The 26,427-nt window shown below is 66.4% G+C and overlaps 2 protein-coding genes and 1 long non-coding RNA gene across 4 annotated transcripts; 1 reads left to right on the forward strand and 2 right to left on the reverse strand.

Moving 5' to 3' along the window:
- Positions 1-1,404: 1,404 nt before the first annotated feature.
- On the forward strand, positions 1,405-25,288 carry TPPP (tubulin polymerization promoting protein). 2 transcript variants are annotated; one of them, XM_082724586.1, is made up of 4 exons: positions 1,405-1,492; positions 12,649-12,969; positions 20,776-20,929; positions 21,086-25,288. In XM_082724586.1, exons 2-4 carry the CDS (start codon positions 12,653-12,655, stop codon positions 21,278-21,280), a joined length of 666 nt encoding a protein of 221 aa, XP_082580712.1. In that variant the 5' UTR covers positions 1,405-1,492; positions 12,649-12,652; the 3' UTR covers positions 21,281-25,288. The 2 variants fall into 2 exon arrangements, with proteins under 2 accessions (XP_082580712.1, XP_082580713.1); XM_082724587.1 differs by lacking the exon at positions 1,405-1,492 and adding an exon at positions 2,154-2,456.
- LOC309861567 (uncharacterized protein) lies at positions 12,976-17,176 on the reverse strand. The gene is made up of 2 exons (XM_082724585.1): positions 13,719-17,176; positions 12,976-13,280 (listed from the first exon to the last, which is right to left on the reverse strand). Exon 1 carries the CDS (start codon positions 15,868-15,870, stop codon positions 14,800-14,802), a length of 1,071 nt encoding a protein of 356 aa, XP_082580711.1. The 5' UTR covers positions 15,871-17,176; the 3' UTR covers positions 12,976-13,280; positions 13,719-14,799.
- Positions 19,553-20,579, reverse strand: LOC309861570. The gene is made up of 2 exons (XR_014310026.1): positions 20,293-20,579; positions 19,553-19,941 (listed from the first exon to the last, which is right to left on the reverse strand). It is a non-coding gene; the product is annotated as an uncharacterized lncRNA (long non-coding RNA).
- Positions 25,289-26,427: the final 1,139 nt, after the last annotated feature.

Consider the following 26,427-nt stretch of genomic DNA (forward strand, 5'->3'; position numbering starts at 1 on the left):
CGATCGTGGGACCCGGCCGCTTTTCCCTCCTTCCCTTGCCCTTGGAGTTACGAACAGACCTGTCCTCCAGCAGTTTGGAGCAGTAGAAACCAGAGGGATTGAGAGGAGGATGTGGGACTCAGGACATTTGTGGGGATGGGCTGGGGCTGGGGCACGAAGGGCTGCCTGTCCTAGCTCTCAGTGTCCCCCCCCCCCCATGGGCTAGTTTTCTGCTGGAGAGCCAGCCCCAGCACCCTACTCTGCAGCCATGGGACCCCTTTTCCGATGCCGCGCTGCAGTCTGCTCTGCTGTCTTGGCAGGCGCAGTGACCTTGCTGGAACAGGAGCTGAACCCCAGAGCTGCACTCCCACGGCCTCGGAACCCCCATCTGAGAGCCAGGCAGAGCCTGTGGGGCGGGTCGGGGGGTGTGCCTGTGGAGTGTGGAGGGGTCTCTGGAGCTGGGAGAGGGAGGGCCTAGCCCGGAATGGGTGCCAGCGAGGGTGGGGTCTGCCGTCAGGAGGAGGAGGCAGACGCTGGGGCAGTGGTCCTTTGGACAGGTCCGAGGGAAGCTCGGCAGTAAAGCTGGAAGTGACCTTAAAATCACCCCCCACGCCCAGGCTGGGCTTCTGCGCTGGAGGGGGTCCCCCGGGGCACCGACAGGGACACCGCTGCCCCGCTGTGCCGTCACTGGAGGGAGCCTGCCTGGCCGGGAAGGAGCGCAGGTGTCGGCCGGGAAAGAGAAAGAGAAACTGGCAGACGATGTCAGGATGGCCGCTGCCCCCGAGCTCACCAGCCGAGGCCCACCGCGAGCCGAGAAGCACGAGGCCGGGCTGGGCACGCAGCCGCGACTCGTGCGCGGGGAAGGCGGCTCGGTGGCGCCCGGTGTCCGGCGGGTGCTCGGCACCGCCCGACCCCACCCAGGCGCGGGCCGCACGTTCCCGCTGCCCCCAGGCCCCAGGGCGTGGCCCACTGCGCGCCCCGACCTGAGCGCGGTCGGCGAGGTCCCAGCACCGCCCCCGCCCCCCGGCCCGGGGACGCCCGCGCCCCAGCCCCACCCGCAGGCCGGTCCCCGCGCGCGCCGCGGCCGCGAGGGTCGGCCTCCCGGCTTCCGGGAGGGGCAGGGTCTGTCGCCCCCGGCCTCGCGCCCCCAGCCCGCCTCCGCCCGCGGTTCCCACGCCCCTGCGCCGCGCGGGCCTTGTAAGGCAGAGGCGGCGCGCGAACCGGCCTCCGCGCACTCCGCGCGCTCCCCGGGACGGGAGGGGCGGGGCTGGGCGGGGCTGGGCGGGGAGGGGGCGGGGCGGGAGCCCGAGGGGCTGGGCGGGCCAATGAGCGCGCGGGGCGGGCCGGGCTGAGGGCGGGCCGATGACCGCGCGGGGCGGGGCGGGGGCGGGGCGGCGCGGGTGGCGGGGCGGGGCCGGCGAGCTCGGGGCGGCGGGGGCGCGGGCACACGCCGGACACCCGGTCGCGCGCGGCCGAGTCGCGAGGCGCCCGCTGCAGTGGCCGCGTCTCCGAGGTAAGGGTCCGCAGGGCTCGGTCCGGGGCGCAGGACCCCCCCCCCGCCGCCGCCCCGCCGCCGCCCCGCCGCGCCTGCCACCTGCGCCCGCCGCGCCCCCTCCCGGCTGCGGCCCCCGGTGCGTCCGTGCGACCCCGGCCCTGGGCTTCCCGGCGGTGCGCGTGCGCCCGGGGTGGGCGGCGGGGTCGTGGGTCTGGGGGCGCGGAGGGCGCGGGCGGCGGCGCGGCGGGCGCAGGTGCCGCGGCCTCCCCCGGCGTCGGGCTCGCGCGGCGAAGACGCCCCTCGCAGCCCCTTTCCCCGCCGCCGCCCGCGCCCTCGGCGTCCGGCTTCGGGGACCGCGTAGCCGCTGCCCAGGCCCGCGGACTGCCGGCCGCGACAGGGCGGGGACTCGGGGCCGAGAGGTGTGAGGGGCCACCGTCCTGCGGCGCGAACTCGGGGCGACCCGGGCCCACGGTGGGGTCCGCCGCCCGCGGGGTCCGCGCCCCGGTCCGCGCCCCGGTCCGCGCCGCAGGTGAGCGCGTCGGGCCTGCGCTGCGCACACGCGGACGCTTCGCGGAGGGGCCCCCGGCGCGGGCACGACCGACCGAGGCCTCCGCGGCGCTGGGAGCGGGGCCGGCCTCCGGGGGAAGGAGAAGCCCTTGATCCTGCGGCTTCACTGCCGCAGACGCAGCCCCGACTCGGGGGCGGGGGGCGGGCGCAGGGAGATCCGCGCCCCCGCCGCGGTCTGCGCCTTTCGACAGGCGTTTTGCGTCTGCGGCCGTCGCGCACCTTCTGGGCCCGCCGGCCCTGCCCTCGCCCGTCTGCGCTCGCGGCCCGTTTACCTGGCGGGGAAGGACCCAGCTCGCGGTCGCACTCGCAGCCTCCCCGCGCGCCCCTCGGCCGAGCTCTCAGGGAGGACCCCGCGGGTGCGGTGGGGGGGCCTCTGCGCCAGCCAGGCCCGCCCCCGGCTCCCGGGAGGTCACCGGTAAAGGCCGACCCGAATCCGGAGAGCAGGGACCCCAGGGGATGGAGTGAGGGGGGGGGGGGGCTTGGAACAGGCCGGAAGTGGGGGTGGGGCCGGGAGCAGCCAGCCTTGGGGGGGGCGTGGGGGGCGTTCTACTGGATTCCGTGACCCGGCTCTGGGCTCTGGTACCCGCCGCTGCTCCCGTCACATGGTCCAAATCACACGGCTCCCTGCGGGGAGACGGGGTGGCGGGGTGGGGGGCAGGGCTGCCGCTGCATCTCCGGGGCGCGTCCGCAGAAAGCCGAGGGTCTGCGCGCTCCTGGGGAAAGGCCTGTGGCTCTGGTGATGGCCGGGGGCTCCGTGCCTCGGGTGCCACTGCGTGGAATGGCTCCGCGTGGGCCCGAGGGGCGAAGCGGCGGACATCGGAGGAAGCGGCGCCCGCGTGTTCTCGTCCTCCTGGGTGCTTGGAACCTGCAGTAAATGACTTGTCCTGTGCGCCAGGTTGTCATTCTCACGGTGGATAATGGGCAAATCACCCGAGAATTTCTTAAGAAACCGAAGGACATGTCAGAGGAGGCTTTTAGCGGCCAGACTGTCAGCGGAGCTGCGGGCAGGGGAGGCTGAGAATTAAAAGCTTCCTCTGGGAGAGGCAGTGCTGCCTGGGAGCCAGACCTATTTATAGCCAGTGATGTGGCCAGGGAGGCAGGAGGGGCACGCGAGAGGGGCCATCTGGGGATCTTGGGCTGTGGGCAGGGGGCCCTGCTGCACCTTGAAGTGTCTGGTCCTCCTCGGCCGGGCCTGGCGCCCGGGTCTGGCACTGAGTGCCGAGTCCACCGGAGCCACCAACCCAGGGGCCGGCAGATAGGGAATCGCAGCTCCCCCTGGGAGCCGGGCTGTTGTCTCCAGGGCTCACCTGACCCAAGTCAGTCTGGTTGCAGGTCCCCCTCCCCACCCCCAAGCGAGGGACCCTCCGGCGGCTCCCGTGCCTTGTAAGCTGCCGTCCAAACAGAACCCTCTTTGCAGAAGAGTGGAGGGTCTTCCCCGGTGTGTGAAAAGTGACGGTTTCTGGCTCGTCTTCCCTGCCCTCGCCCAGAGCCTGCGCCTGTGCTCCCAGGAGCACCTTCCTGCCGCCGACTTCCTCTTTTTTTAATTAGGTTTTCGGCAAGGAAGGACAGGTTTTTACCTTTTCCAAGCCCAGACATTAAAACCACGTGGATGGCTACGGAGCAATGCGCTGGTGGTGGCTGCAGCAGCCCTGGGAGTTGCCTTTGTGCAGGTCCTGGGAATTGTTGTTGCCTGCTGCCTCGTGAAGAGTATCCGGAGCGGCTATGAAGTGATGTAGGCTGTCTAGTCTCTTCAGTCTCCTCATCCAAGGGAGAGGGGTAGTACACTCCAGGTTTTTCAATTAAACGGATTATTTTTTCAGACTGAAAAAACAAAACAAAACAAAACAAACCACTTGGAGCCTTTTCCTCTTCTCCTCCTGCTCCTGTGCTGTGGCACTCTCGCGCGTCCCCTGTTGCTGTATGTGCCCACATGTCCCCCATGCGTCCCTTGTATGTCCCCGGCATGTCCCGACCTGTCTCTCGCATGTTCCTGGCATGTCCATAGTGGGTCCCCGTGTGTCCTCCTGTGTCCCCAGCATGTCCCTATCATGTGCCCAGTATGTCCTGTGTGTCAGTGCGTGTCCCCAGCGTGTCCCCAGTGTGCCTGTGTCTCTGATTTTTTGGCCCAAGTGCTGTACTCCCTGCAGGCTCTGAGTGAGTTCCTGCCCTGGGCTACGTTTCCCCAGACCCCATCCGGTCACGTCCGCGTGACTGCACGGCCGCCAAGCACCTGGCAGGTGTCAGGGGAGCAGACGCGGCCTCCGCTTGGGAAACTGTGCGGTGGGGAGGCCACACAGCCTCCAGCGCCCTCCGATGACCCCGCAGCGGCCTCCTGTGCGCCAGGGTCCCATCTGCATCTGGGACGGGTCAGCTGGGCGGGCAGGTTGTGGGGCGTGGGGTGTGGGTGTGGCCCCCGAGTTGATATGACCGTGGGCGCCCCTCCGGGGTGGCCCTGTGGCCCTGGGTCCGAGCTGTCTGTGTGAAGCCCATTTACGCCCCCTTCTCGGGGCAGGTGTACGCGCCGCGGACTGTGTGTGCTTCGGGGCTCACACTGACCCTCAGCCCCGCTCTAGGCATTTAATGCCGGACGACGGACTGTCCCCAAACCAGGGGGCTAAGACAGGGACCATGTTTGCTTTGCCACCAGATCTGCCACCCTGCAGGGCTTGGTGTGGACGGTGGCCTCCATTCCCTGATGGTGGCTGGGGGTCTGCTGGCCGGGCAGGACCACCAGTGCCTGGCTGCCCATCTCTGTATGGGATCTTTCCAGAAGGTTCACCTGCCCCAAGAGAGAAGCAGGGAAGCCAAGTCTCCATCGTGGGGCTGTGTGCTGTGGTGCCGGCAGCTAGGGACGTGCCCCTGGCTCAAGATGTGGAGCTCAGGGGCAGGGGATGATTTCTTGGTGCTTCTGAGACCAGCTGTGCCGTCCCTGCTTCTGACCCTGTGCCTCTCGGCCTTGGGTGTCGCTGCGGCCTGCGGGCCCCTGTGGTGGGTGTCCACTGGCCCCTGGCCGGCCTGCTCTTCCCAGGACTTTCCCTCCTTGGCAGCACCCCCCCAGGAAGGGCCTGCCCAGGGCCTGGCCCGTTTCTTTTCCTTTCTGAGCTGGGGGGTCCTTCAGAGTTTCGGGAGACAGGCCTGTGCTGGCTATGCCTGACCGGCCTCCGCTCTGGCCTCCACTCCGGCCCTGCGTTATTTCTCCCCCGGTGATGTCTGCGGATGAGCGGAAGTTCTTGGTCTCAAGCTGGTGGCATTTGCAAGGGTCTCCGCCAAGGGCAGGGACCTCCGAGCGGCCGCTGACAGACCTTCTTGCGCCCCGAGGCCATCCAATGCCCTGGCGCGTCGGTCTCCGAGCACGTCAGCCCTTCATGCCCCTCACTGACCCGGCGCCGGCCTGGGGTCCCGCTCGGCCACCTGGTCCGGCCCCTGTGCGCTGGCCCCATCCCGTCGGCGAGTCCCCGCCCTGCCCTGGAGGACGCCGGCCTCTTCCTGGAGCTTTCCGTCCGGTGGTCTCCCCGCCCGTGGAGTCTCCCCGCCCGCGGAGCCGGGCTCAACCCGTGTGTCCCCAGCCCTTCGGCCCTGGCGGGAGCGTCGTGCGATCTCACGTCTGGGTTGAGTGAAAACGGCGGCTGAGCTTAGCGACGGGGACGTCTTTCTGTCATTGGGTTCCGGGCCCCATTTTGAAGCCGCTGCTCCGACCCTCGGCTCTGCCCGGCCGCAGCGTGTCCCATGATGCCCCGTGCGTCCTTTAGGACCCTGTGCTCCTTCGCCGTATTTTTTTTTTAATTTTATTTATTTATTGGACAGACAGAGATCACAAGCAGGCAGAGAGGCAGGCAGAGAGAGAGAGAGAAGCAGGCTCCCCGCTGCGCAGAGAGCCCAATGCGGGACTCGATCCCACAACCCCGGGATCATGACCTGAGCCGAAGGCAGAGCTTTAACCCGCTGAGCTGCCCAGGCGCCCCCCCTTCGGCGTATTTTAGCCGGTTCATTTCCGAACGGGCTGCATGGCCACGCGGAGGGCAGCGGACCTCGTGCACCCCCCGCGCGTCCAGAAGCCGCGGCGGCCCGGCCTGTCCTGTCCCAGCGCGGGGCGGCCGCTTCCTTTCCTCGTGGTGTTTCCTGGACGCGGACGCGGCCTGGCTCCGTCCCGAGAGACGCTCGCGGGCGCTCCTCTGAGAGCCCGCGTCCCGCCGCCCGCAGGCGCCCCTTCCCGCACACGGACTCTGCTGCCTCCTTCGCTGGCCGAGGACCTGCGCCGCGAGGCCAGGCCGAGGCCACCGGCCGCCGGGCCTGCACTCACAGAGCCGCTGCAGCGACCCTCGCCCTGTGCACGGCGGGTCCTCCCCGGAGCTGGTCGCGCGGCCAGGCTCCACCGTGGAGCGCGGACCCTTCTGACGGATGAGCGCATTCTGTTGGCTACTTTGGCTACTGTTTTGTTCAGGATCTTGAAGAGAAGTTTTTATATCTGCGGCTTGGTGGGTGTGCCTCTGGGTGTGAGTGGACTCCGGCTCCCAGCCCCTCGGGCCGCGGCTGCCTCGCCCCTGCAGGAGGGCTGGGCGGGCTGGGCCCGGCGGTGCTGTAAGCCTTCCCTAAATCCACAGGCTTGGGGGCCGCCACCTCCCCCTCTGCCCAGGGGCCTCCAGCTTGGGGTTGGGATGGGCCTCTCAGCGGGCCCGCGTCCCACGGCCGTTCCCCACTGGGGGCCCAGCTTCCGGGGGCCCTAGAGCCGGCCGCCTGCGCTGGCCCCTCTCCTCCAGGGCGGCTGTCTGCGAGGGCCGCTTCTTCCGCTCCGGCAGGCCGTGTGAGGGCCCTGGGGCAGCTGTGACACAGACACGTATCCTGGCTCAGTTCTGGGGCCAGAAGCCTGAGATGCAGGCGGGCAGGGCCATGTTCCGTCCAGAGGGTCCAGAGAAGCGTCCTTCCCTCCTCTCCCGCAACCCCCAGCCCGGGGCCCGAGGTCCGTTCCTGGGCCTGTGGCTCAGCCAACGCGAGGACTCATCTGCTTCTCCTCCTCCTCCAAGAACATGTGTTGCTGGATTCAGGCCCCCAGGGAGTCTAGACCCTAACTGGAGGTCTCTGGTCTCCTGACCCCTGCCAACAGGGTCACCCTCACAGGCTCTGGGGTGTGGACATGCCTTTCGGGGGCTCCCCACTCACCCCACGACGCTTGCCCTCTGCGTAGGGAGTGTACCTGGCGTCCGGGTCCCGCAGGCGCTGGCTGGGTGGCGTGCTGGGGGTCGGTCGGAGGCCTCTGCGGCCAGAATTGGCCTCCCTCCTGCCAAGTAGGCCCCGTCTGGTGGTTCAATCCGAGCGCCGAGGCCAGCGTGTGCAGCGTGTGCAGCGTGGCGTGTGCTCGGTTCTGGCGCGGCCGTGTGCCGGTGCCCTGCTGTGGGCGCATCGTAGGAGAGCTTTTCGGGGCAGCGCAGCTCAGACGGTGAGCCGTGGCGGTCGGGTCAGTTCCCATCCGGGTCTGGGCAGTGGTCTGGGGTGGCTCTGGTGACTCGCTGCCGCGAACCGGTGGGCCGTGGGCCCAGCCTGCCGCTCGCTGTCTGGTTCTGAGGCCCTCTCGGGAACGGGGTGTGCTGCGGCGCCCCCCCAACCGCGTCTCCCCTGGGGGCTCTCTCTTCGGCCCCACATGCTTTGTTGTCTCGACCCACGCACAGACGCGCTCCAGGCACACTCCCGGGCACTGGTGTTCTCGGATCCCCTGGAAAACTTGTTGAGGGAAACAGGGGCTCTGCCTGAGCAGGTCCCCCCCAAATCCCTGACTTTACGGCGACCAGAGAATGTCCTGCTATCATGGGGAAGGGAAAGGCGCCCCGGGGCCCCTGTGGCCGGGTGGCTGGGTGTGAAACGCCCCACAGCAGCTCTGGCCTGCCTCAGCTCCCTCACTGGAAAGGTACCTGCCCCCGAGGCTCTCTTTCGCAGAGTGCGCCTCCTGTCCTGGGCCCCCGTCCCGGTTGCCTGGCCCCTTGTGCTGGTTGTTCCACAGCCTGTCCCCGCCACCCCAGCTGGACAGCAGCTCCACAGGTCCGAGATGGGGGTCCCCCAGTGACCTCGCTGCAGGGCGGCCAGGATGGGCCCCTGGCCCCTGATGTTGGGCTTGTGGCGCCCGACTCCTGGTCTTTGGACAGGGAGCGGCAGGGCGTGGCCTGCGGCAGCCAGGGCAGCCATGGCCTGCGGCTCTCGGGGACGCCGGGCTTCCGGGCCAGGGTGGACCAGTGGCCTGAGGTGACGGGCCCTGGGGCCTGCGTATGTCCTGCTCCCATGGCCCTGGGTGGGGTCGGCTCCCGCACTGGGGCTGAGAGGGGCCGTGCCGGGGTCTCAGGACCGTACTCCGCACACAGTGGGATTCCTGTCTGTCCCGGGTCCCGGCTGGGGCGGCCGGCGGGGGTGTGCAGCTCAGAAAGGCCGCTTTGTCGGCCCCGGGAAGGCTCTCACCGCCTGGCACGGCCTCAGCTGGGACGAGGGGTCATTCACATCGAGTGTCGCAGGCAGCCACGTTAGGAAAGAAAGTGTGCACACTCGCCAGAGGGCCGTGTCGTGCTCAGGGGCGCTCAGAGATGGGGCGGCAGATGCGGTGCGGGGACAGGACCAGGCCTCCCGCCGGGTCTGCGGCCTGCCGGCCTCCATTTCCCTCAGGGCAGCGCTGGGGGAGATAGAGCTCGAGACCCTGACGCTGGGGCCTGGGCGCTGGTGGAGCAGGGAGCCCCGCGGAACGTTCTGGAGCGCACGGTCCCGGGAGCCTTGGTGCCCCGCCGGCCGGCATCACACACAGCTGCCGGGGAAGCTCGAGGATCAGGGAAGACACACGCCTCCCCTCCAGATCTCATTCTTTTCCGTCTGTCCGCTTTGTTCGCAGCCTCGGGGGCGACCCGGAGCATCTGGCGGCGTCCAGTGAGGGCCTCCAGCCAGAGCCTCCTCACGGGCGCCCTCCGCTCTGCTCGTCCCCAGGCGCACGCCTGTGCCGCTCTGAGCCAGCTTTCTCCGGTCGGCAGGGATGCGCGTTCCCGGGGCCTTCGAGGTTTCTCGCACAGAAGCGGGGTCTCGGTCAGGACCCTGGGCCTCGGGGTCCCGTCAGCGGGTCCCGTCAGCGGTCTGGGGATTCTGCACCCACTGCTGCCCCTGGGCCAGGCCCGGGTGGAAAGATTGGGGCGGGGATGGACCCCAGGGGCCTGAAGACCAGGGACCCTGAGCAGGAGCTCAGGGAGAGCCCGAGTGACTTCCAGAAGCTTCCTTCTGACGCTCCCACCCCCCAGAGTCCTTTCCCTGGCAGCGCCTGTGGTGTCTGCCGGAGCCCGTGCCTGTTTCTCAAGTCAGCTTGCAGCAGAGCGCGTCCCACACACTCCCGCGCGCCCAGAGGGGTTGGCGCTTCGCCTCGAGTGGAAGAGGTTAACCTTCCAGATGCTGGGGCGGGGGCGGGGGGGGGCGTTGCACGACCAGGGAGCTTTCAGGGGGAGCAGCTCCCACCCAGGCCCACAAGCCTCTGAATCACCGTGCCCCACTCAGATCAGGAATTCACCCAGGACCCGCACAGGTCCCAGGGACACCCCAGCCCAGTGAGCAAACAACGTTTGGCCTTTTTGGGGTTCCTGGTGGAACCCAGGTACTGTGACTGCAGGGTATTTCCCAAGAACACTGGTTCTGGTCCCTCGCCCACCGTCTCTGCCACCTGGGTTCGTCCTGCCAGCAGACGTCACAGCTGCGTGGCTGTGACCGAGGCAGCGTTGGCCCCTTCAGAGACGTGGGTACAGTTTCCGGTCTGGAGGTGCTGCCTGGGGCTGGAGCCAGGAACGTGCCTGGGGCCTCAGGGGCCTCAGAGCAGCGCCGGGGAGGGGGGCAGGGAGGAGGGGCCAGCATTTCCCCAGAGGGTCCCTGGGAGGCTGGTTGGTACCGCTGCACCCACCACCAGAGATTGCCAGCGAGAGGGGCTCAGAGGAGGGCTCCTCCAGTGCCCAGGGAGGGTGATAGGGCCTGTGGCATGTCAGGGGCGGGGACGGGGGTCCTGGGTGAGCTCTGGGGCCTCCCTGAGGCCTGTCCAGCGTCCTAGACGTGTGCAACCTGCTGGCCTCCACCTTGCCCCAGGCTGCTGCCATCCCTGGGCCTCATCCCAGGGTGAGTGCGGGTTACCTGCAGGGCCCGCTCACAGGCACACCTGGCCCCGCTCACACGCACACCTGGCCCTGCTCACAGGCACACCTGGCCCCGCTCACACGCACACCTGGCCCTGCTCACAGGCACACCTGGTCCCGCTCACAGGCACAGCTGGCCCTGTTGCAGGCGGATCACTAACGGATTTCCAATGCTCTTGGGGCTCTGTGAGCTGATTGATGTCCATGTGGTGGCTGGTAGTGGCTTTGCAGGGTCTGTCCTACATAACCTTCTCTGTGAGTTTAGTGTCACGTGGTGGTCGAATCTTAAGGAGCTTGCCAGGGAGAGTCATTCTGAAATGGAACCCAGTTCATTTTGGAAGTAGGGCCCTTGGCATGGGGCCCATGGCCTCTTTGGAGCCTAGATGGCTCCGGAGGGGTTTTGGCTTGGGGAGAACACACGGTGTCTGAGAGACAGCCTTTCCTGGCAGGGGTATAATCCTGAAGTCTGGCGGACACTGGGGGCAGGTGTGTTGACGTCCGTGTGGGGCCGTGGGCAGGGCCCTCCTCCCAGCCGGCTCTGAAATTCCACCTTGGCAGGGCCTCTCCGAAGATGCAAATCCAGTAACACAGTCCGTCCCCACAGCGCGCGTGCACGCTCCCTCAGCTCCCTGCTCCCGAGCCCTCTGGCCGAGGGGGGACAGCTCGCACCGGACCCCCAGTGCACCGCCCTGGTTTCCTCCCCCTCTTGCCCTTCTGCAGGGCCCCCTTCACCCCCTACCGCTACCCCTGCCCTGCTGCCTGGGACCCGTGAGCCCAGCAGCAGAGGGGGCCCAAGGGAGCTCAGCCGGCCTGTTGTGGGCCTGATGCCAGCGATGCTTGGGGCGCTTTCCGGGCGCGTCCCCTGGCGGCTGGGAGCATCTATGCACTATGGACCCCAGCTCTGTGCTCACGCCCTCCGCCTTCTGCATTCCCCCAAATTCATACCCATCCCAGGAAAGCAGGTGAGACCAAAGAGAGAGACTCCAGAAATCTACAGGGAGGGGGTGTTGTGGGCACAGGAGCTCCCGGGGTGTTCCGGAGCTGCTGCACACACTCACTCACATTGAGGGGAGGGCAGGACATCCGGACTGCCCAGTCTGTGGCCAGCCGGAATGGTGCCTGGCCACCCCTGGTCCCAGCGGATGGGCCTCTACTCCCGCTGTGGGCTGATGTGCGTCTCTTGGGCTCCGGGCTGATGGGGAGGTCCGTGCGTGCAGGGAAGCCTTCCTGTGGGGACAGGCTGCCGTCCTGGGGTCAGCAGGGCCTCTCTGGACAGCTCCGTATTCCAGCAGGCCTCTGCAGAAGCCCCCAGGTTTTTTTTTTAAATGAATTTTATCATCATTACCTCATTTTCTAAATAGTGCATGGATTTATCAAAGGATAGAAAGCAACACAGGATGGGAGCCCCCCCCACCTCAGCCCCAAGAAGCTCCTGTTTCCGACAAAGAAATGGTGTCAGCGATAACACTGGAGACGACTGGGTGGCACCGCCTTGGTCCTGGGTCCCCGGGAGGGCCGGTGCTCCCTGCCCCCACACGGACCGGCGCGCGTGCGGGCGCGCCTCTCCTGCTGGTGGTGCCCCGTCCGCACCGGTCCTGCTCTTCTCTCCGGTGGTTCCAGCTTTGCTCCTGGAGCAGCGGCTGAGCTGAGCAGGCTTTGCGGAGGGTGGCGGTTTGTGCGAACGCTGTCTGCCCGGCCCCCCAACCCCTGGTGCTGGTCCCGGCTTCTGCTGGGCAAGCCGGTGCTGAGGACTCAGGTTTGGAGCGGCGAGGGACGGGGTGGGGCGGCCCCGTGACCTGTGGGCTTGTGCGTGTGCTTGCTGTCCCCAGTGCTGCTGTGTCCTGGAGTCTGCCTGAACCCGAGGGCTTGTCCCCCTTTGCTGAGCCCCCCAAGGCACGGACGGCCACCCGCAGCTCCTCTGGGAAGTGGCTTCTGGAGCCTCAGGGGCACACTCTTGCAAGGCGTGGGAATCGGGGGCTGCTGGGACAGGAACTACTGGCTGGGACATGTGGGAGGGGCAGCATGGCCTGTGTGGTCCCCAGGGATCTGCCCGGCTTTGGGGTCAGAGGCCCCATGAAAGCAGACACTCATGGGCAGGTTAGGGCAGGCTCCGCGGAGGTCCTGACGGGGGCCTCTTGGGTGGCCTCCCTTGCACACGCGGTCACCACCCAGGGCCCCACTGAGGTGGTGCTGACTGGTTCTGGGTCCCCCTCCCCATCACGCGGTGGGTACCCCAGGAAAGGGGTCCTTACACGGAGGGCTCCGTGACATGGTGGCTGGCAGGGGAGCGGCAGGAGGGACCTGAGCCTCATGGGTGGCTGGGCTGCCGTGGAGGGCTTGCATTGTTTGGGGGCAGCCCCGGGGCGGCGTCTCTGCCCCCTTATGAGGGCCGCCGTCACATCCCGGGTACCCATCCTGGCACGTGTGGCCTGGCAGAAGCGCGGTGACTCCTTTCTCCTCTCCCTCCTCCTCCAGCAACATGGCCGACAGCAAGGCCAAGTCTGCCAAGGCCGCCAACAAGACACCCCCCAAGTCCCCTGGGGACCCCGCAAAGGACAGGGCAGCCAAGAGGCTGTCGCTGGAGTCGGAGGGGGCCGGTGAGGGGGCGGCTGCTGCGGCGCCGGAGCTCAGCGCCTTGGAGGAGGCCTTCCGGCGCTTCGCCGTGCACGGGGACACCAGGGCCTCCGGGAAGGAGATGCACGGCAAGAACTGGTCGAAGCTGTGCAAGGACTGCCAGGTCATCGACGGGAAGAACGTGACCGTCACAGACGCGGACATCGTCTTCAGCAAGATCAAGTAAGTGCCGCCCAGGCCTGCGCTCGGGACCCCTCGCACCTGGCGTGAGGAGGCGCTCGAGCCCCCTTCTCGGGGTAAGAGGCCGGGGTGCCGGGTCGGGGGCACTGCCCAGGGGCCGCTGCGCTGTGGGCTGCTCCGGGGCTGAGTGCGCAGCGCGCTGTGCGTGCATCTTGCGCCCAGGGCTGGGGCGCCGCAGACTCAGCCGTTGGCGTCGGCGCGCCCGCGTGCTTCCGGCGTGTCCGGGCCGCCCTTCGTCCTTTGTCCCCGGTGCCGGGGAGCACGTCCGGCATCACCGCTGGGCGCCTTGTGTCCTGCAAACGTCACGACCACCCTGAGAGGAGGAACAGCACCCTGGGGGCTACCTAACGTCGACTGCCGTCTGTCGCCCAGCGTTGGAGAGCAGCTTTCAGCCTGTTTCTGAGCATGGCCATCTCGGTCAGGGTATTGCTGTCAGCTGGGCGCCTTCCGCAGGACGCCTCCGGGCCCCCCGCCGCCCACTGATGGCTGGGCCCCCCATGCCCCTCTTTCAGCCATGGATGGCTTCTTCCGCCTGCGTCCCCAGTGGCCGTGACTCTGTCTCCAGACACCAGTGTGCCTCCATCCCAGGGCAGTGTCCCTGACTTCCCGGGCTGACCCAGGGGTGCCGAGGCCCAGGGGTGTCGCCGTCGCCATCAGGCACTGTGGAGGTACACAGGGTGCGGTAGCCCCGTGGGCAGTCCTGTTGGGACCCAGCGGTGCAGAGCACTCACCCGGCAGAGGGGACTTGACTTTTCTGGTCCTGGGGAAGAGGTGGAACCAGTCAGATGTCCAGTCCAAGCAGAGTCCCTAAGGACACCATAGCTGTGGGATCCCGGCTTCTAAGTGAGCCCTCCACTCCCAAGGCCCATGGTCAGGGAGGAAAGGAAGGTGGGGCACAGGTAGGAGGAGGAGGTGAGGTGGGTGCAGGTGGGCAGAGGTGAGAAGGGGGTGACACTGGGCGGTTGGTAAGAGCTGCTCTGTGGTTGCTGTAGGGCCCAAGGTAGAGGCTTCATCACTGGGACCAGGCTGAGGTCCCAGGAGCCCAGGGGAAGGTGTTCAGCCAACAGTGCAGGCCTGGCTATCCAACCCCTCCATCTGCTGATGTCTGCTGGGTCCGGGGGGCAGGGCCCATGCAGAGGGCAAGTGGGCTCTCCAGACCTCTGGGGTCCCTCCTCAGCTCCTGGTCTGTGCAGAATTCTGCAGAGGGGACGTGTCCAAATCTGGACAGCTCTGCACAGGACGGGCATTCACGTGGTGCCGTCTGGGCCCAAGAGTCCAGTCAGTGTCCCCCCCCCCCCACCGCACACGCACCTGTGGAGGCTGGGGACACAGCCCGTGGAGGAGTGAGTGTGGACAGATCAGACCCCACGTGTGTCCCCCGGCTGGGCACTCAGGGCACCGACTCCGTGCGTCCTGGGCTCCGTGGGGGTTCAGCAGCCCGTCCCAGCCCTGCTCGCAGACCTGCTGCCCTCCGACTTATGCTGTCCCCTTCTTACAGAGGCCCAGCCGCCTGCATCCCACACACCGGGAATGTGGGTCCCTAACCTCTTGCCATGCCTTTGGGGCCTCTGCTAGGCCCCGCTCAGTGACAGGCTGCCTCAGGAGATGAAGAGGGGTGTGCTGCTCAGCTGAGTTGGCCTGGACCCCTGAGTTCACCCCCATAGAGCAGGGGCCCCCGGACATGGGAGCAGAGGGGCCAGACCCTGGGAGTCTCTGGTGGGCTGTGGCCTCGTGGTCAAGGACATTCCCAGGAGGGGCGGGGTCTGGTGGGGGCTGCAACCTGTCCTTTCCTGCATCTCCGAGTAGGGGGCCTCAGGGCCTCTGGGGACCAGGGAGCCACATGGAACCTGCCTCTCCCCACCCCCACCCCAGGCGCCGGTCTGGCAGCCTGCAGGGACCAGCTCTCAGTGGCCCCAGCCGAAGATCTCCACATTTGCTGCCCCTGCGGCCCCGGGCTTGTGACCGAGGGGTCTGCTGGGGGACTGTGAGGTGCTCTGGGCAGCAGGGCCAGGCTCTGGCCGGAGTCCTCAGCCAAGCGGCTCCAGAGGCGCACCGGAGCGTCTGGTGCGCTGTCCTCGCTAAAGAATGGGAACCAGCTTTGCCGTGTGGTTCCCTGGGGACGGTCCAGGCAGCCCAGCCAGCCTTGGACATGTGGTGCCGCCACCGGCCGACCCCAAGGGCCAGCCCAGAGCCTGTGGCTGGGTCAGGAGCGTCGGTGGCCCAGAGCTCACTCGGCAGAACTGACGTGCCCCGCACACCAGCCCGGTGAGGGAGGGACAGTGGCCAGATCCCCTGCAGGTGTCCGTGGGCAGAGCAGATGGGCTCACGCTGCAGGCAAGGGGGAGCCCGCAGGAGCTCTTGTGAGGCCTCGCAGGGTCTCCCCACTCCCTTTCCTGGGCACGTCCTCCAGGCCTTGAGCATCGGCCTTGGGAAACCCTGTGCATCCGGAGACATGGGCTGACCCGGGAGCAGAGGAACCTCAGAGCCATGTCCTTTGGGGAAGGTCCCAGAGGGCTGGGAAGGAGGCAGGAAGTGGCATGTCCACGGCGGCTCACCTCTCCAGGAAGCACCACAGGCTCCCACAGCCTTGGCGCCGGCCTGCACGTTGAGCTGCTGGGGACAGGCGATGGCACCTCTTCCTCCTGTCACCTCTGCCTCCTTCCTCCAGGCCGCCGCACGCAGGCGTGTTGCACACGTGTGTGGACGTGCACTCGGCTCATGCGTGTGCGCACAGATGGCCGGCACACACACTCCCTGGTGACACCTGGGCTCCCCACAGGTGGTGGGAGGTGGCTCGTTCCAAGGACAGGTGCTCCGGACAGGCCCCAAGACCCCGTGTGCTGCAGGCACGGGGTCCTGGTAGCCCCCGTGGGGCGCCGGCATCACCCGTGTGAGCACCGAGAAGGGAGCCCATCGGTTGCTGTCCCTGTCCTGGGTGAGGCTTGGCCCCAGGCTCCTGGGCACGGCGGGCTCCCCTCTGCGGAGCTCGGGGCTGCCTGGGACCCCGGCGTCTCTGCCTCAGCTCCCAGCAGGGGAAGCGGTCTGGTGAGCGGGCTGTGGTGGCCCGAGCCCACAAGGTTGGGACCCGGCCACCCCGAGCTGCGGCGGCCACGGGGGCCCCCTCCCAAGGGGCAGGCCGAGGCCCCTGCCCGAATGGGCTTGCTGGTCAGCTTGGAGCACGCGGCGGGGGGCCCATGACCTCCTCCCTGAGGGGGAGATCGCGGGGTCCCGAGGGACGGACCGGAGGACACCGGGAAGCCTCGAGGAGCCTGCTAAAGACTGGCTTTGTCTGGCCTTGTGAGGACGGGGGTGTGGGGCGGGGACGGGCGTGTCCTGGGCCGTGGGGTCTCGGGCCACAGTTTTTCCAGGTGGCAGCCACGGCAGAAGGGCCTTTGCCTCATGGGAGCCACAGAGCGGGACGGCCGGGCCGGAGGAGGGGCGCCCGCTCTCTGTTTGCGGGTCGCCATGGCGGCGTGGGCGGCGCGCTGGGCCTGCGGGCTCTGTTTGGGGCCGGTCGCCATGGCGACCCTTGTTTGTTTCGATGTTACCATGTGTCGGATTTCAAACGAGTTTCTCACAGCTCCGATGGCCCCGACGGCCCCATGGAACACTCTTGTCACTATTGTTACCGAGACAAAGGCTTCCGCCGCCCGACCACAGCCCCAGCCGGTCCGTCCGCCGAGATCCTAATTAGCCCCGCCTCGGCGTGCACAGCGGAACGTCCCCGAGACGGGTCCCCACCACGCTGTGCCCTTCCATCCTGCCGGTGTGCTCGCGGCGCGCACAGGTGGAGAGGCCTGGCCCGAGGGGACGGGGCGTGGTGGGCGTCCCTGCCGCAGCCTCTCCGGGCCACACACACGCCTGTCTGCTGGGTGCTCTGGGTTCCTGGAGGGACACGGGGCCGGCGCCTGAACCGGTTAGGGAGAAGCTGGGGGCGCTCCCTGGGGCCTGTCTGCCACCAGCCTGCTCCCTTCTTGCCGCACACCCCGTGCCTCTCCAGGACACGGCGGGAACCGTCTCAGGCAGGGAGCTGGGACAGCGGACCCGAGCCTTCGGCCTGGAGCGCAGACGCCGCCCCCCGCCGTCCAGCAGCCGCAGGAGAGGTCCCCCAGGACAGCGCGGTGGGGGGGTGGGGGTGCCCACAGGAGGGGCGGGCGAGAGCCGGCAGAGCTGTTGTGCCGTGATGTCTGAGCTGACCCTCCCCCACGCCGCGTCTGCCCGGGGCCTTTCCTGCCCTGCCTCCCGACAGGCTAGGGGGGCATTCAGGGTCAGCGCAGCCGTGTGGCCTCGTCCTCCTCTGTGGGGCCCTCTCATGCTCCCAGAGGCAGTACGAGCCCCTGCACTGGGTGGCCTGGCGCTTCTGTGGTCGAGGGTCCAGCCACAGAGAACAGGGATCCTGGCCGCACAGCTCCCTCTCCCTGACGAGGGCTGGGTCCCAGTGCATGACGGCCTCCTAAGACGAGGACCTTCCCCAAACACCCAGAAATGGCTTCAGAGACCTCGGTGCAGCTGTCCCCTCAGACCCCCGCCGCCCCCCCCCCCCCGCCCCCGCCACAGCCAGGGTGGCAGTTAGGCAGGGATGGGCGGCGGGAGCTGCCCTCCCTGGGCAAGCCCAGCCCCAGACACCTGCACGAAGTTAGGGGGATGCTAGGGTGGTTTTGCCCTACCTGGGGAGAGGGAACGCAGACTTGGGGCCACGGCTGCCCCTTTAGGCAGGTTCAGGGCCTGCACGTGCCCCTGCAGACCTCCAGCATCGTGGTCGTCAGCGGCAGGGGGGAGCCCTGGGCCAGAGCGACGGAACCACTGTGTGTCAGGAGGGTCTGGCCGCCATCGGCGGTCCCCCTGGAGCACCCGGCCTGGGAGCTGCTGCAGGCCACAGGCACAGCGGAGCTCCCGGCTCCCCCCACCCCTGCTGGGAGCATCTCAGAGGCCCTTCTTCCCACGGACTTCATCAGGGCCTGAAGTGGATTCCCACTGGCATCCAGGCGGCTGTCCGGACAGGTCAGCCGGGGCCCTGGCTTTGCTGCTCAGGGGAGGCAAGGAGAGCCGGCAGCTTTCTCCCAACCCCGAGTGGCCAGCTGTCTGTGATGGCCAGCACGCTGGCTGCCGCTGGTCAGAGAGGTGCCCCCGGGAGTGCCCTCGACCCCAGTTTGCAGAGGTGCTGGTGAGGAGGTGGTGGCTCAAAGCTCGGGAGCCTTCCCAGTGCTGGCCTGGGTGGCCTGCACATGCATCTATCTTTGAGGACTGTACTGGTCCCCTGCCTCGCTCCCAGGTGCCCTTGGTGTTCCTGGGTAACCTCTGGTACTGGCAGGGTCCAGCCCTCTGCCCACCCGGAGTTAGGTCTGGAGGCCTGGGGGACACAGGGCTGGGGAAGCCAAGTGCAACCCCAGCTCACAGGGCCTTGTTATGACCAGTGACCCCGTTACTCCTGGGCTGGCTTTCCAGCAGGGTGCTGGCCGGCCGGGCTGGAGACGGGAGGAGGGGGGTTCATTGTGGGGACACCCTCTAGTTCTGTGAGCTCCGGAGAACAGGCTTACTCTGTGTCCAGAGAGCAGTGTGATGTGATCAGTGTCTCTGGGGAAGAGACAGGCATTGTCATTCTAGAACTTGCTGGGGACAGCTCTCTGCAGCGGGGCACTGGGGCCCCTGGGGAGAACTCCCTGTGGGGCAGCCACGGCGGGGACACTTGGGGACACCCAGCCGAGCCAGGTGGAGCGGGCCTGCAAGTCCACCAGCTCTGAATGTGGCCTCTGACGGGAGCCCCCGCGAGCCGTGCCCCCGCCCCCAGCCCCAGTGACTCACACTGGCGGCGCCTGGTGCCGCGGGGCCCGGAGAGGGCTGCGTGCTCCGGCGGCCAGGCCCCCACATGCGACCCGGGCAGGGCGTGAATAGGAGACGGGGGTGCCTTGGATGGCCCAGGACAAACAAACGGCCTCGGCCAGGGCACGCGGGGTTCTCTGTGCGGGGCAGCGGCTCTGGGGACCGTGCGGCCCAGGCCGGTTTGCTCAGAGGCTGGCTGCTCCAGGAGCAGAACCCACCACCCGCTGCTGGACTTGAGGAAGCCCCGCGTCCACCAGGTCCCCAGACCCTGCTGTGAGGTCACAGCCGGGGCCGTGCCCTTCCTGACTGTGGGTCACCAGTCAGCACATCCTGTGTCGTGGGCCCGCGAGTCCCCGTGCGTGCCGTCGGCCCCTGGCTATGTAGTTCGCCTGGGTCTCCGGGTGGCTTCTCCCTCATAGGGCCCAGGTGTGGGGCCTGGGGCCAGGACTGCAGAACCCCAGCCATGGTGTCCGAGCGCCTGGAGGCCCGCAGCCTCTCGCTGTCGCTGCTTTGGTCCTGGTGGCCGGCCGGCAGGTGTGCGGGGGGCTTCGGGGCAGCTCTCCCTGGCGGCCGGCTCAGTGGGGCTTGCCGCTAGCACCTTCCTGCACAAAGTGGCTCAGAATTTGCTTGGATTTCGGACTGGGTTTTCCTGCTGCTGAGCCTGAAGGTGTCTTTTTCTGGTGTGTGTGTGCATGTTTCCCCTGGTCTGTGGCTGGCCTTAGAACGAAAGACACGGTTTTCAAAATTTTGACGAATTCCAGTTCCTTTTTTCTTTTATGGACTGTTTTGGGGGGATTTCTCAGAAATCTCTGCCTCCTCCAAGGTCAGAGTTGTTCTCTGAGGTACTCAGGGAAGTGTAGTTTAGGATCTAGGATGAACCCAGGCGCCGCTCAGAGCTGGGTGGCCGGCGGTCGTCCCCCACCGGACGGTCTTTGCTTCTCTGTGGGAACCCCCGTGTGGCTGTGTCCCTGGGGCTGCGGCTCTCAGTCCCTCGGCCGGCTCTTGGCTGTTCTGGGCCCTCTGCTTGTGGACTTCTGCGGAGCCGTCTGCTGGGTGCTCTGGGGCCGTTGCACCCAGCACCCTGCTGACAGGGTGGACAGGGTGTCCATGGGGAGCTGTCTGCACGGGACCTCTCTGAATGGGTCAGCACGGGAAAGCCAGTTGGAGTGGCAAAATGGTTTTTAGCTAAAACTATACAAAACACGGAGGCAGTTCAGAAGCCTTGTGTGATCTTGTGAACGGCCCACCGTGGGGGACCGACACGGCTGCACCTGCCCCCCAGCTCCCCTCTGTGACCCTCAGGTGGGTGGCCCTGGCCTGGCCCTGAGCGGCTTCCAGGCAGGGGCGGTGGGGGTCCTGCGAGTCAGGGCCAGGCCCTGGGCCCACGTTGCTGGGTGTCCTGGGGTGGCGCCCCCCCACCGTGTCCCTGTGTGGTCACGGAACGTCGGGCTAGGGTGGCCTCAGGCAGGACTCGGCCCCTGTTACGGTTCAGGTGCAAAGTGTGTCGTGCCCCGACTGTCCCTCCTGCGTCGAGTGGACGCCACACACGCCCCGTTTGAGAACCCGACGACAGCTCTGTTTTGATGTCCAGTTGTTCATAAAGGATGTGGCTCCTTTAAGCTTTTTTCCAAGACAATTTATATTTGGTGCTGTTGCCCATGGCGACCGACTGTTGGGCATAAACAGTGCACAACAGGGAGGGGGAGGGGCAGATTCTGTATTTTCACGTTGCACACGATTTCCGCTGTGGGAGAGAGGCGGGGGTTCCCCGAGGTCAGTGGGGCCCTGGATGGGGGTTCCCCGATGTCTCCGGGCCCCTGGATGGGGGAGGGACCCCCCGATGTCACCGGGTCCCCAGGCAGGGCCAGGGGTTCCCCGAGGTCAGCAGGTTGGCGGGGCGCTGCTGGGCAGGGCTGTGCACCGTGGAGGGGAGCGGTCCTGGCCGGCCCTGAGTGCTCTCTCCCTCAGAGGGAAGTCCTGCCGGACCATCACGTTCGAGCAGTTCAAGGAGGCGCTGGAAGAGCTCTCCAAGAAGAGGTTCAAAGACAAGAGCAGCGAAGAGGCTGTCCGCGAGGTGCACAGGCTCGTCGAGGGCAAGTCCCCTGTCATCTCAGGGGTGACGGTGAGCGTGGCTGGTGGGGACTCCCCGGGGGAGCACGGCCCTCAGGGTCTGGGGTCCGAGGGCGGCAGCGTTCCTCCCCGGGGGCGGCCGATGCAGCGGCCCCCGGCCTCAGCCCCCGGGGCTCACCTGGGCGGGCCCCACTCTGCCCCTTTGCAGAAAGCCATCTCGTCACCCACCGTATCTCGGCTCACAGACACGACCAAGTTCACGGGCTCCCACAAGGAACGCTTCGACCCGTCGGGCCGGGGCAAGGGCAAGGCAGGCCGTGTGGACCTGGTGGACGAGTCAGGCTACGTGTCGGGCTACAAGCACGCGGGCACCTACGACCAGAAGGTGCAGGGGGGCAAGTAGCCAGCCCAGGAGCGGGCCCTCCTGCCGAGGCCTCCACCACCTCACACTTGGTTACATTCCTGTGCTCCCCGGTCAGAACTCAGGAGTCTGGGGCCCGGGTGGCTGTGGGGTGACACCCCTGCCTGGGAGCCGGCGCGCTTCTCTCGGACCCCCAGGTGGGGCCCCTGAACTCACTGGCCTTTTGTAACTCCCCTGCCTCGTCCAGTGCCGGCCATCAATACGTGGCCTTTTCCAGTGTCTCCCGGGAACAGACCACACTGGCCACCCGGCTTACAGGCCGAAGGGCCACTGTCCAGGTGCCGGTGGGCCACGGGGGTGAGTGGGACAGACCCTGTCAGCGGTGGTGCCGACGGCCTGGCCTGCAGACCCCTCCCAGGAGCCTCGAGGGCGGCAAGAGCTAAGTCACTAACCGCACCGAGAATGAAGTGAACCCGGAACAGGACCGTGCGGGCGTGGGGAGGCGGGACCCGTGCTTGTATGTGCACACGCATGCGCTTGCACACCCACGTCGCGTAACCAGAGCTGGTGGGCAAGGGAGCAAGGGGAGCTGGCGGGAGGCTCCTCAGAGGACCAAAGGGACGGTCTGAAGTGGGCGCCCGAGGACGTCTGGATGCAAACTGTGGCCGGGCGACTCGCTCGTTGTGCTTTCTAAGAAGAAAGAAGAAACGCGTTGGTTCTCAGCACAGCAGAGAAGACCGGGAGTGCCCTGTAGCTGCCCCTCTCTCTCCTGCCGTCCACGTCTCCGGGGTCCACGCCTCCGGGTCGGGAGCCGCTGCAGGCTGAGGCTTCCCACGCAGGCACTCTGCTGGCAGGGGCGGGGGTCTGCGGCCCGGGGCCCTGCCCTGCACGCGGTGCCCCGGGGCTGTGGGTCGGCGTGGCTGCTCCCCCTTCACTGGCACCCGCACCTGTTTCGGGGACTCCGCCTCCACGGTGAGTTCTCTCTAGCCTCTCCCAACCCCTGCGAGGGCCGAAAACCACTCAACAGCCAGGCCAGGGGAGGGTCCGGAGGCCCACAGTGTGCGCTGGAATTTGGTTTCTCCGTGAGGCTGATCGAGGGCAGAGGACGGTGGCCCCACAGGGACGTGTCCCTTTGCAGAAGTGCAGCCAAGCCCGTGAGTGACTGGTGGGGCTGTGCGGTCCTGGCACTCGTCCTGGGAAAGGCCACAGCAGACTGAGGGAGAAGCTTCCGGAGCCCGCCTGCCCCACCGCTGTCACATGCCCGGGGCAGCCAGCTGAAAAGACCAGCACCGTGGCGCCACAGGCACGATGGTCACCGCTGGAGGTGGGGACGGTCCCCGCGCTCCCACCGAGTGCGGCCCCTCCACCAGGCTCCTCGTGCGTGGGTCTCCCCTCAGACCCCCGGCACAGCCTCAGCCCGGGGTTGGCAGTGGCCTCGCCAGCAGCTTCCCCCGGGGGACCTGGGACTTGCCGGTGCGTTAAAGCAGGCTCTGAGTCACTTGTAAAACCCATCACGCCGCCGTCCACTTTCTGCCCCGGGGATCCTGAGCTGCCTGGCAAGGCCTCCACGCTGCGGGGGGGACCAGGACAGCAGGACTGCGTGTGTGCTGGGTGAGGGAGAAGCAGGCAGGACATGGGACCCCCACCCTGCGCCCACCCCCCGTCCTCTCCCAGGCTGGACCCTTTTGAGGACCCAGAGGCGAGAGCGTGGGAAACGCACCTGAGGCAACTGTGAGCGCAACACGGTTTCTCCACGGCAAGCGCATCGCACACCAGGAAGCTCCGTGTCCAGAGCCAAAGTGGTTTTCCTTCGTGGTTGTGGCGCAGGCCTCCCCTCCGGGCCCCGTGAGGCACCGAGCACCAGGGGTGTGGGGCTCCTCCTCCTGCCCATCAGCAGCCGGGTCCCCAGTCACAGTTGGTGATGTGCGAGTCCAGCAAGACCTTGGCCCCCACGGTGTGCACACGCGGCGGTGAGCCAAGGGAGGGGTGCCCGTGCCGCTGCCTGTAGAGGGAGCGGCTGTCCCCCGGCCCCTCTCGGCCCCACTTGTCCCCAGGAGCCTCCGGTCCCAGAGCCGGGTCTCCAGGCAGAGCATCCTAGGAGACTGCGGTCTGCACAAGAAGCCACAGAGCTGTCCCCGGGGACCCTGTCACGGTGCCCGCCCCCCAGCGGGAGGCCCCATTTATACCACAAACCAGTGCCGTGGCCTGGTGGTACCCAGTGGCCTGATGGGAAACTCACAGAAGTGGCTCACTTCTGACGGACGCTCCCAAGTGCGCTCCTGACTGTTCCAACAGCACCTTCCCTTTGGGCTTGAGGGAGAACCAAGTGCACACAGCTTCCCCCGAACCCCCGGCACCGTGGCCCGGCTGGCCACACAGGTGCTGGGGTCTTGCCAGCTCCCCTGCCCGTCCCAACCCTGAGGCTCCTCAGACAGCACCCTGCCCCAGGCACGGCCCCCCCGTCCCGGTTAGGCAGGAGGGAGAGGTGGCGAAGACTCTGTCCTGAGGCTTCAGGAGTCACCACTCCGTCGGCTCGAAGTCACCCACGCCGTCCATCCCTGCACTGCGTGGCCCTGGTGCACAGAACCCCTGCAGGCACCACACTGCACACACGCACACACGCATGCGCCCCTGTCGGGGTCTGAGTAGTGAGAACACACAGGCAGGGTGTGTGTCTTTACCGCATGTTTTTATGCTTCTACTAACCATGGCTCCCTAAAAACCCCACGTCCATCTGTGAAGAAAGGACAGCTCAGAGCAGGACACACGGCACGTTCTGTCCGGGGGACTGGGCGGCGTCTCCGAGTCGGGAGGCAACCAGGAGCGGTCAGTAACACAGTTAGCTTGGCCAAAATGAACGTCAAACCACGTACGTCTGGAGTGTTGTAGCACAAGGCGTACATGCACACCGGAGTCTTCTGACACCTCTAACATCCTCAGTGCCGAGCTTGAGGCAGAGGAAATCGTATCAGATGCGAGGAGACGGAGACGGAGGGCAGAAGGTACGCTGCCCCGGCACCCGGTCTGGGCTGCTCTGCCTGTACGTCCCACGGTCGGGGCTCAGCACAGGCCATGGGCGCTGCTCTGACTGCTCGGGGGACAGGGACTGTGATTGTGGCAGAGGCTGGTGCCCCCTTCCCAGCTCCTGGACTCCCCCGAGCTCAGGCACGGTGTGTGGCTGCTTCTGTGCCACCCCAGGCGGCAGGGAGGAAACCCAACATCTTCACCATCTGGCCCTTTATGGGGAAAGCATGTGCTGGCCCTGCCCTAGGGACCCAGCCCAGCTCCCCTGTCCTGCAGCCCGCGCCACACGGGACCCCCCATCGTCACCTGTCCCATGCAAGCCAGGTTGACAATTCAGCTGTACTGTGAACTTACCAATAGGATAGAATGTCCTTAAACCACTGACCCTGATTAGCCCCCACCACTGATTTACTACTGAACACTTGGCGGAACTGGGCGGTTCAGGGTGTGGCCCTTGCCCACAGGCGTGTGAAGTGCGTGGCCCCAGGCAGGGCTGGGCAGTGGTCACCCTGACCTTTGAGATGCTTTCTCTCTCCCTTTAGACTCTTGAAAAACCAGATCAAGCCAAACAACAAAGGAAACCCGCACAACTTAAAAGAAACTTGAAAGGGATCGTATACTACTAGTTTGTACCAAGTTTTTTCAGGAAAGGGAAATGAATTTATATATATATGCACTATATTTTTACACTGTTTTGTTACCATTAGGGAGTTCTGAGTGTGTCACTGCATCAGCGCAGTGGTAAGTAGTGTCCCTGTCGTGGGCGTCCTGACTCAGAAAGGCACGTCCGTGGGCATCTAAGAGCCGCACTCACCAGGAATGTCCATGGCATCGGGGTGGCCCTCCTCTCCCTCCCCAGAGCGAGGCACGGTGTCACCGTCACCTGTCGGAGCTGCTGTACGCCTGGCTTGCAAACCTTTAGTGAAACAGCTCATGTCTGTCTGCGTATTGCTCCTCCTGTGTTCGCTGCTGTTAACATTGTGTGTCCAATCGATAAAGTGATGAATAAAGGTGTTGAAATGTGGACCTCAGCGGGCCTCAGGCGCACTCTTTGCCGGCAGTCACACCCGGGTACTGACACAACACAGAGGGCCCTGGGAGGGGCCGCAGGGCGGAGCAGGCGTGGTCTGACCCTGTACCGGTGGGGCACAGGCACCACGCACAAGCACAGCAGCCCCGGGGCCAGGAATGAGGTCCTCAGATCAGTGAAGCAGTTTTCAAAATGTGAAGATAAAGGCATTCTAAGACCACAACACGGGGATTTGGGGCTTTCCACCGGCAGATGTTAGCAGGAATTCTAGGTGCAGAAGGAACATGGTCCCAGATGATATGTCTGGAGGGCGGGCGCCGAGAATAAGCAGCAAATCCAGACGAGCCGTGTAAGGAAGTGCTTGGAGTGAAATCTCTCTTCCCATCCAACACTGGACAAGCGTCCCACGCAGACCAGAGGGGGTGTCCCGGGAGGGCAGCGGTCCGGACCAGACGGGTGCCTCACGCCGTGACAAGGCACCAGAAAGGGCGCGCGGCTTCCAGTCCCAGAGAGGTGAGCGCGGTGAGGAAAATCACCGGCCAAGGCGACCGCAGAGAGGGTGCGGTCACAGAAGAGACATAAGGACACACGTCTGCGCGTGAGGCAGCTGACCCAGCAGCACAGAAGGGATCAGGTGATGTTTTAAAGGAAGTGAGGAGGGCACAGGCCGAGCAGCGGGACACAGGCTGCTGGGGCGGGGCGACACACACCGAGCCGCGTCTGCGCCCTGGGAACCCTCAGCGGGCCTCGTGTCCTGCCTGCGCCACCGCCGGCTAGGGCCGCCCCAGTGTGCCCCGGTTCGGGAGCTGAGGCAGAGCCGTCTCTCGCCTGCATCTCTTTCCCTGAACGGCAAGGTCTTGCTTAAGGGATGACTGCCCTGCGCCTCTGCCCCAGGGACAGGACCCCAAATGCTGAAGCCATTAAAACGCCATGAAAAGATCGCTACACCAAAGCATTGGAAGACCAGGCAATCTGAACACAATCTTGGCGATCGAGACCTTATGAAAACTCCAGCAGAAATGGAAAGCATGCACTGTCCTGTGACTTAGGTAAGTGACTACTAAGTAGAAAACCCCAAACCTCAGCGGCTGGACACAATGAGATTTATTTCTTACTCAGATGGAGTCTAGCCAAG

Source organism: Mustela nivalis (genome assembly GCF_964662115.1).
Source record: "Mustela nivalis genome assembly, chromosome: 3".
Taxonomy (NCBI): domain Eukaryota; kingdom Metazoa; phylum Chordata; class Mammalia; order Carnivora; family Mustelidae; genus Mustela; species Mustela nivalis.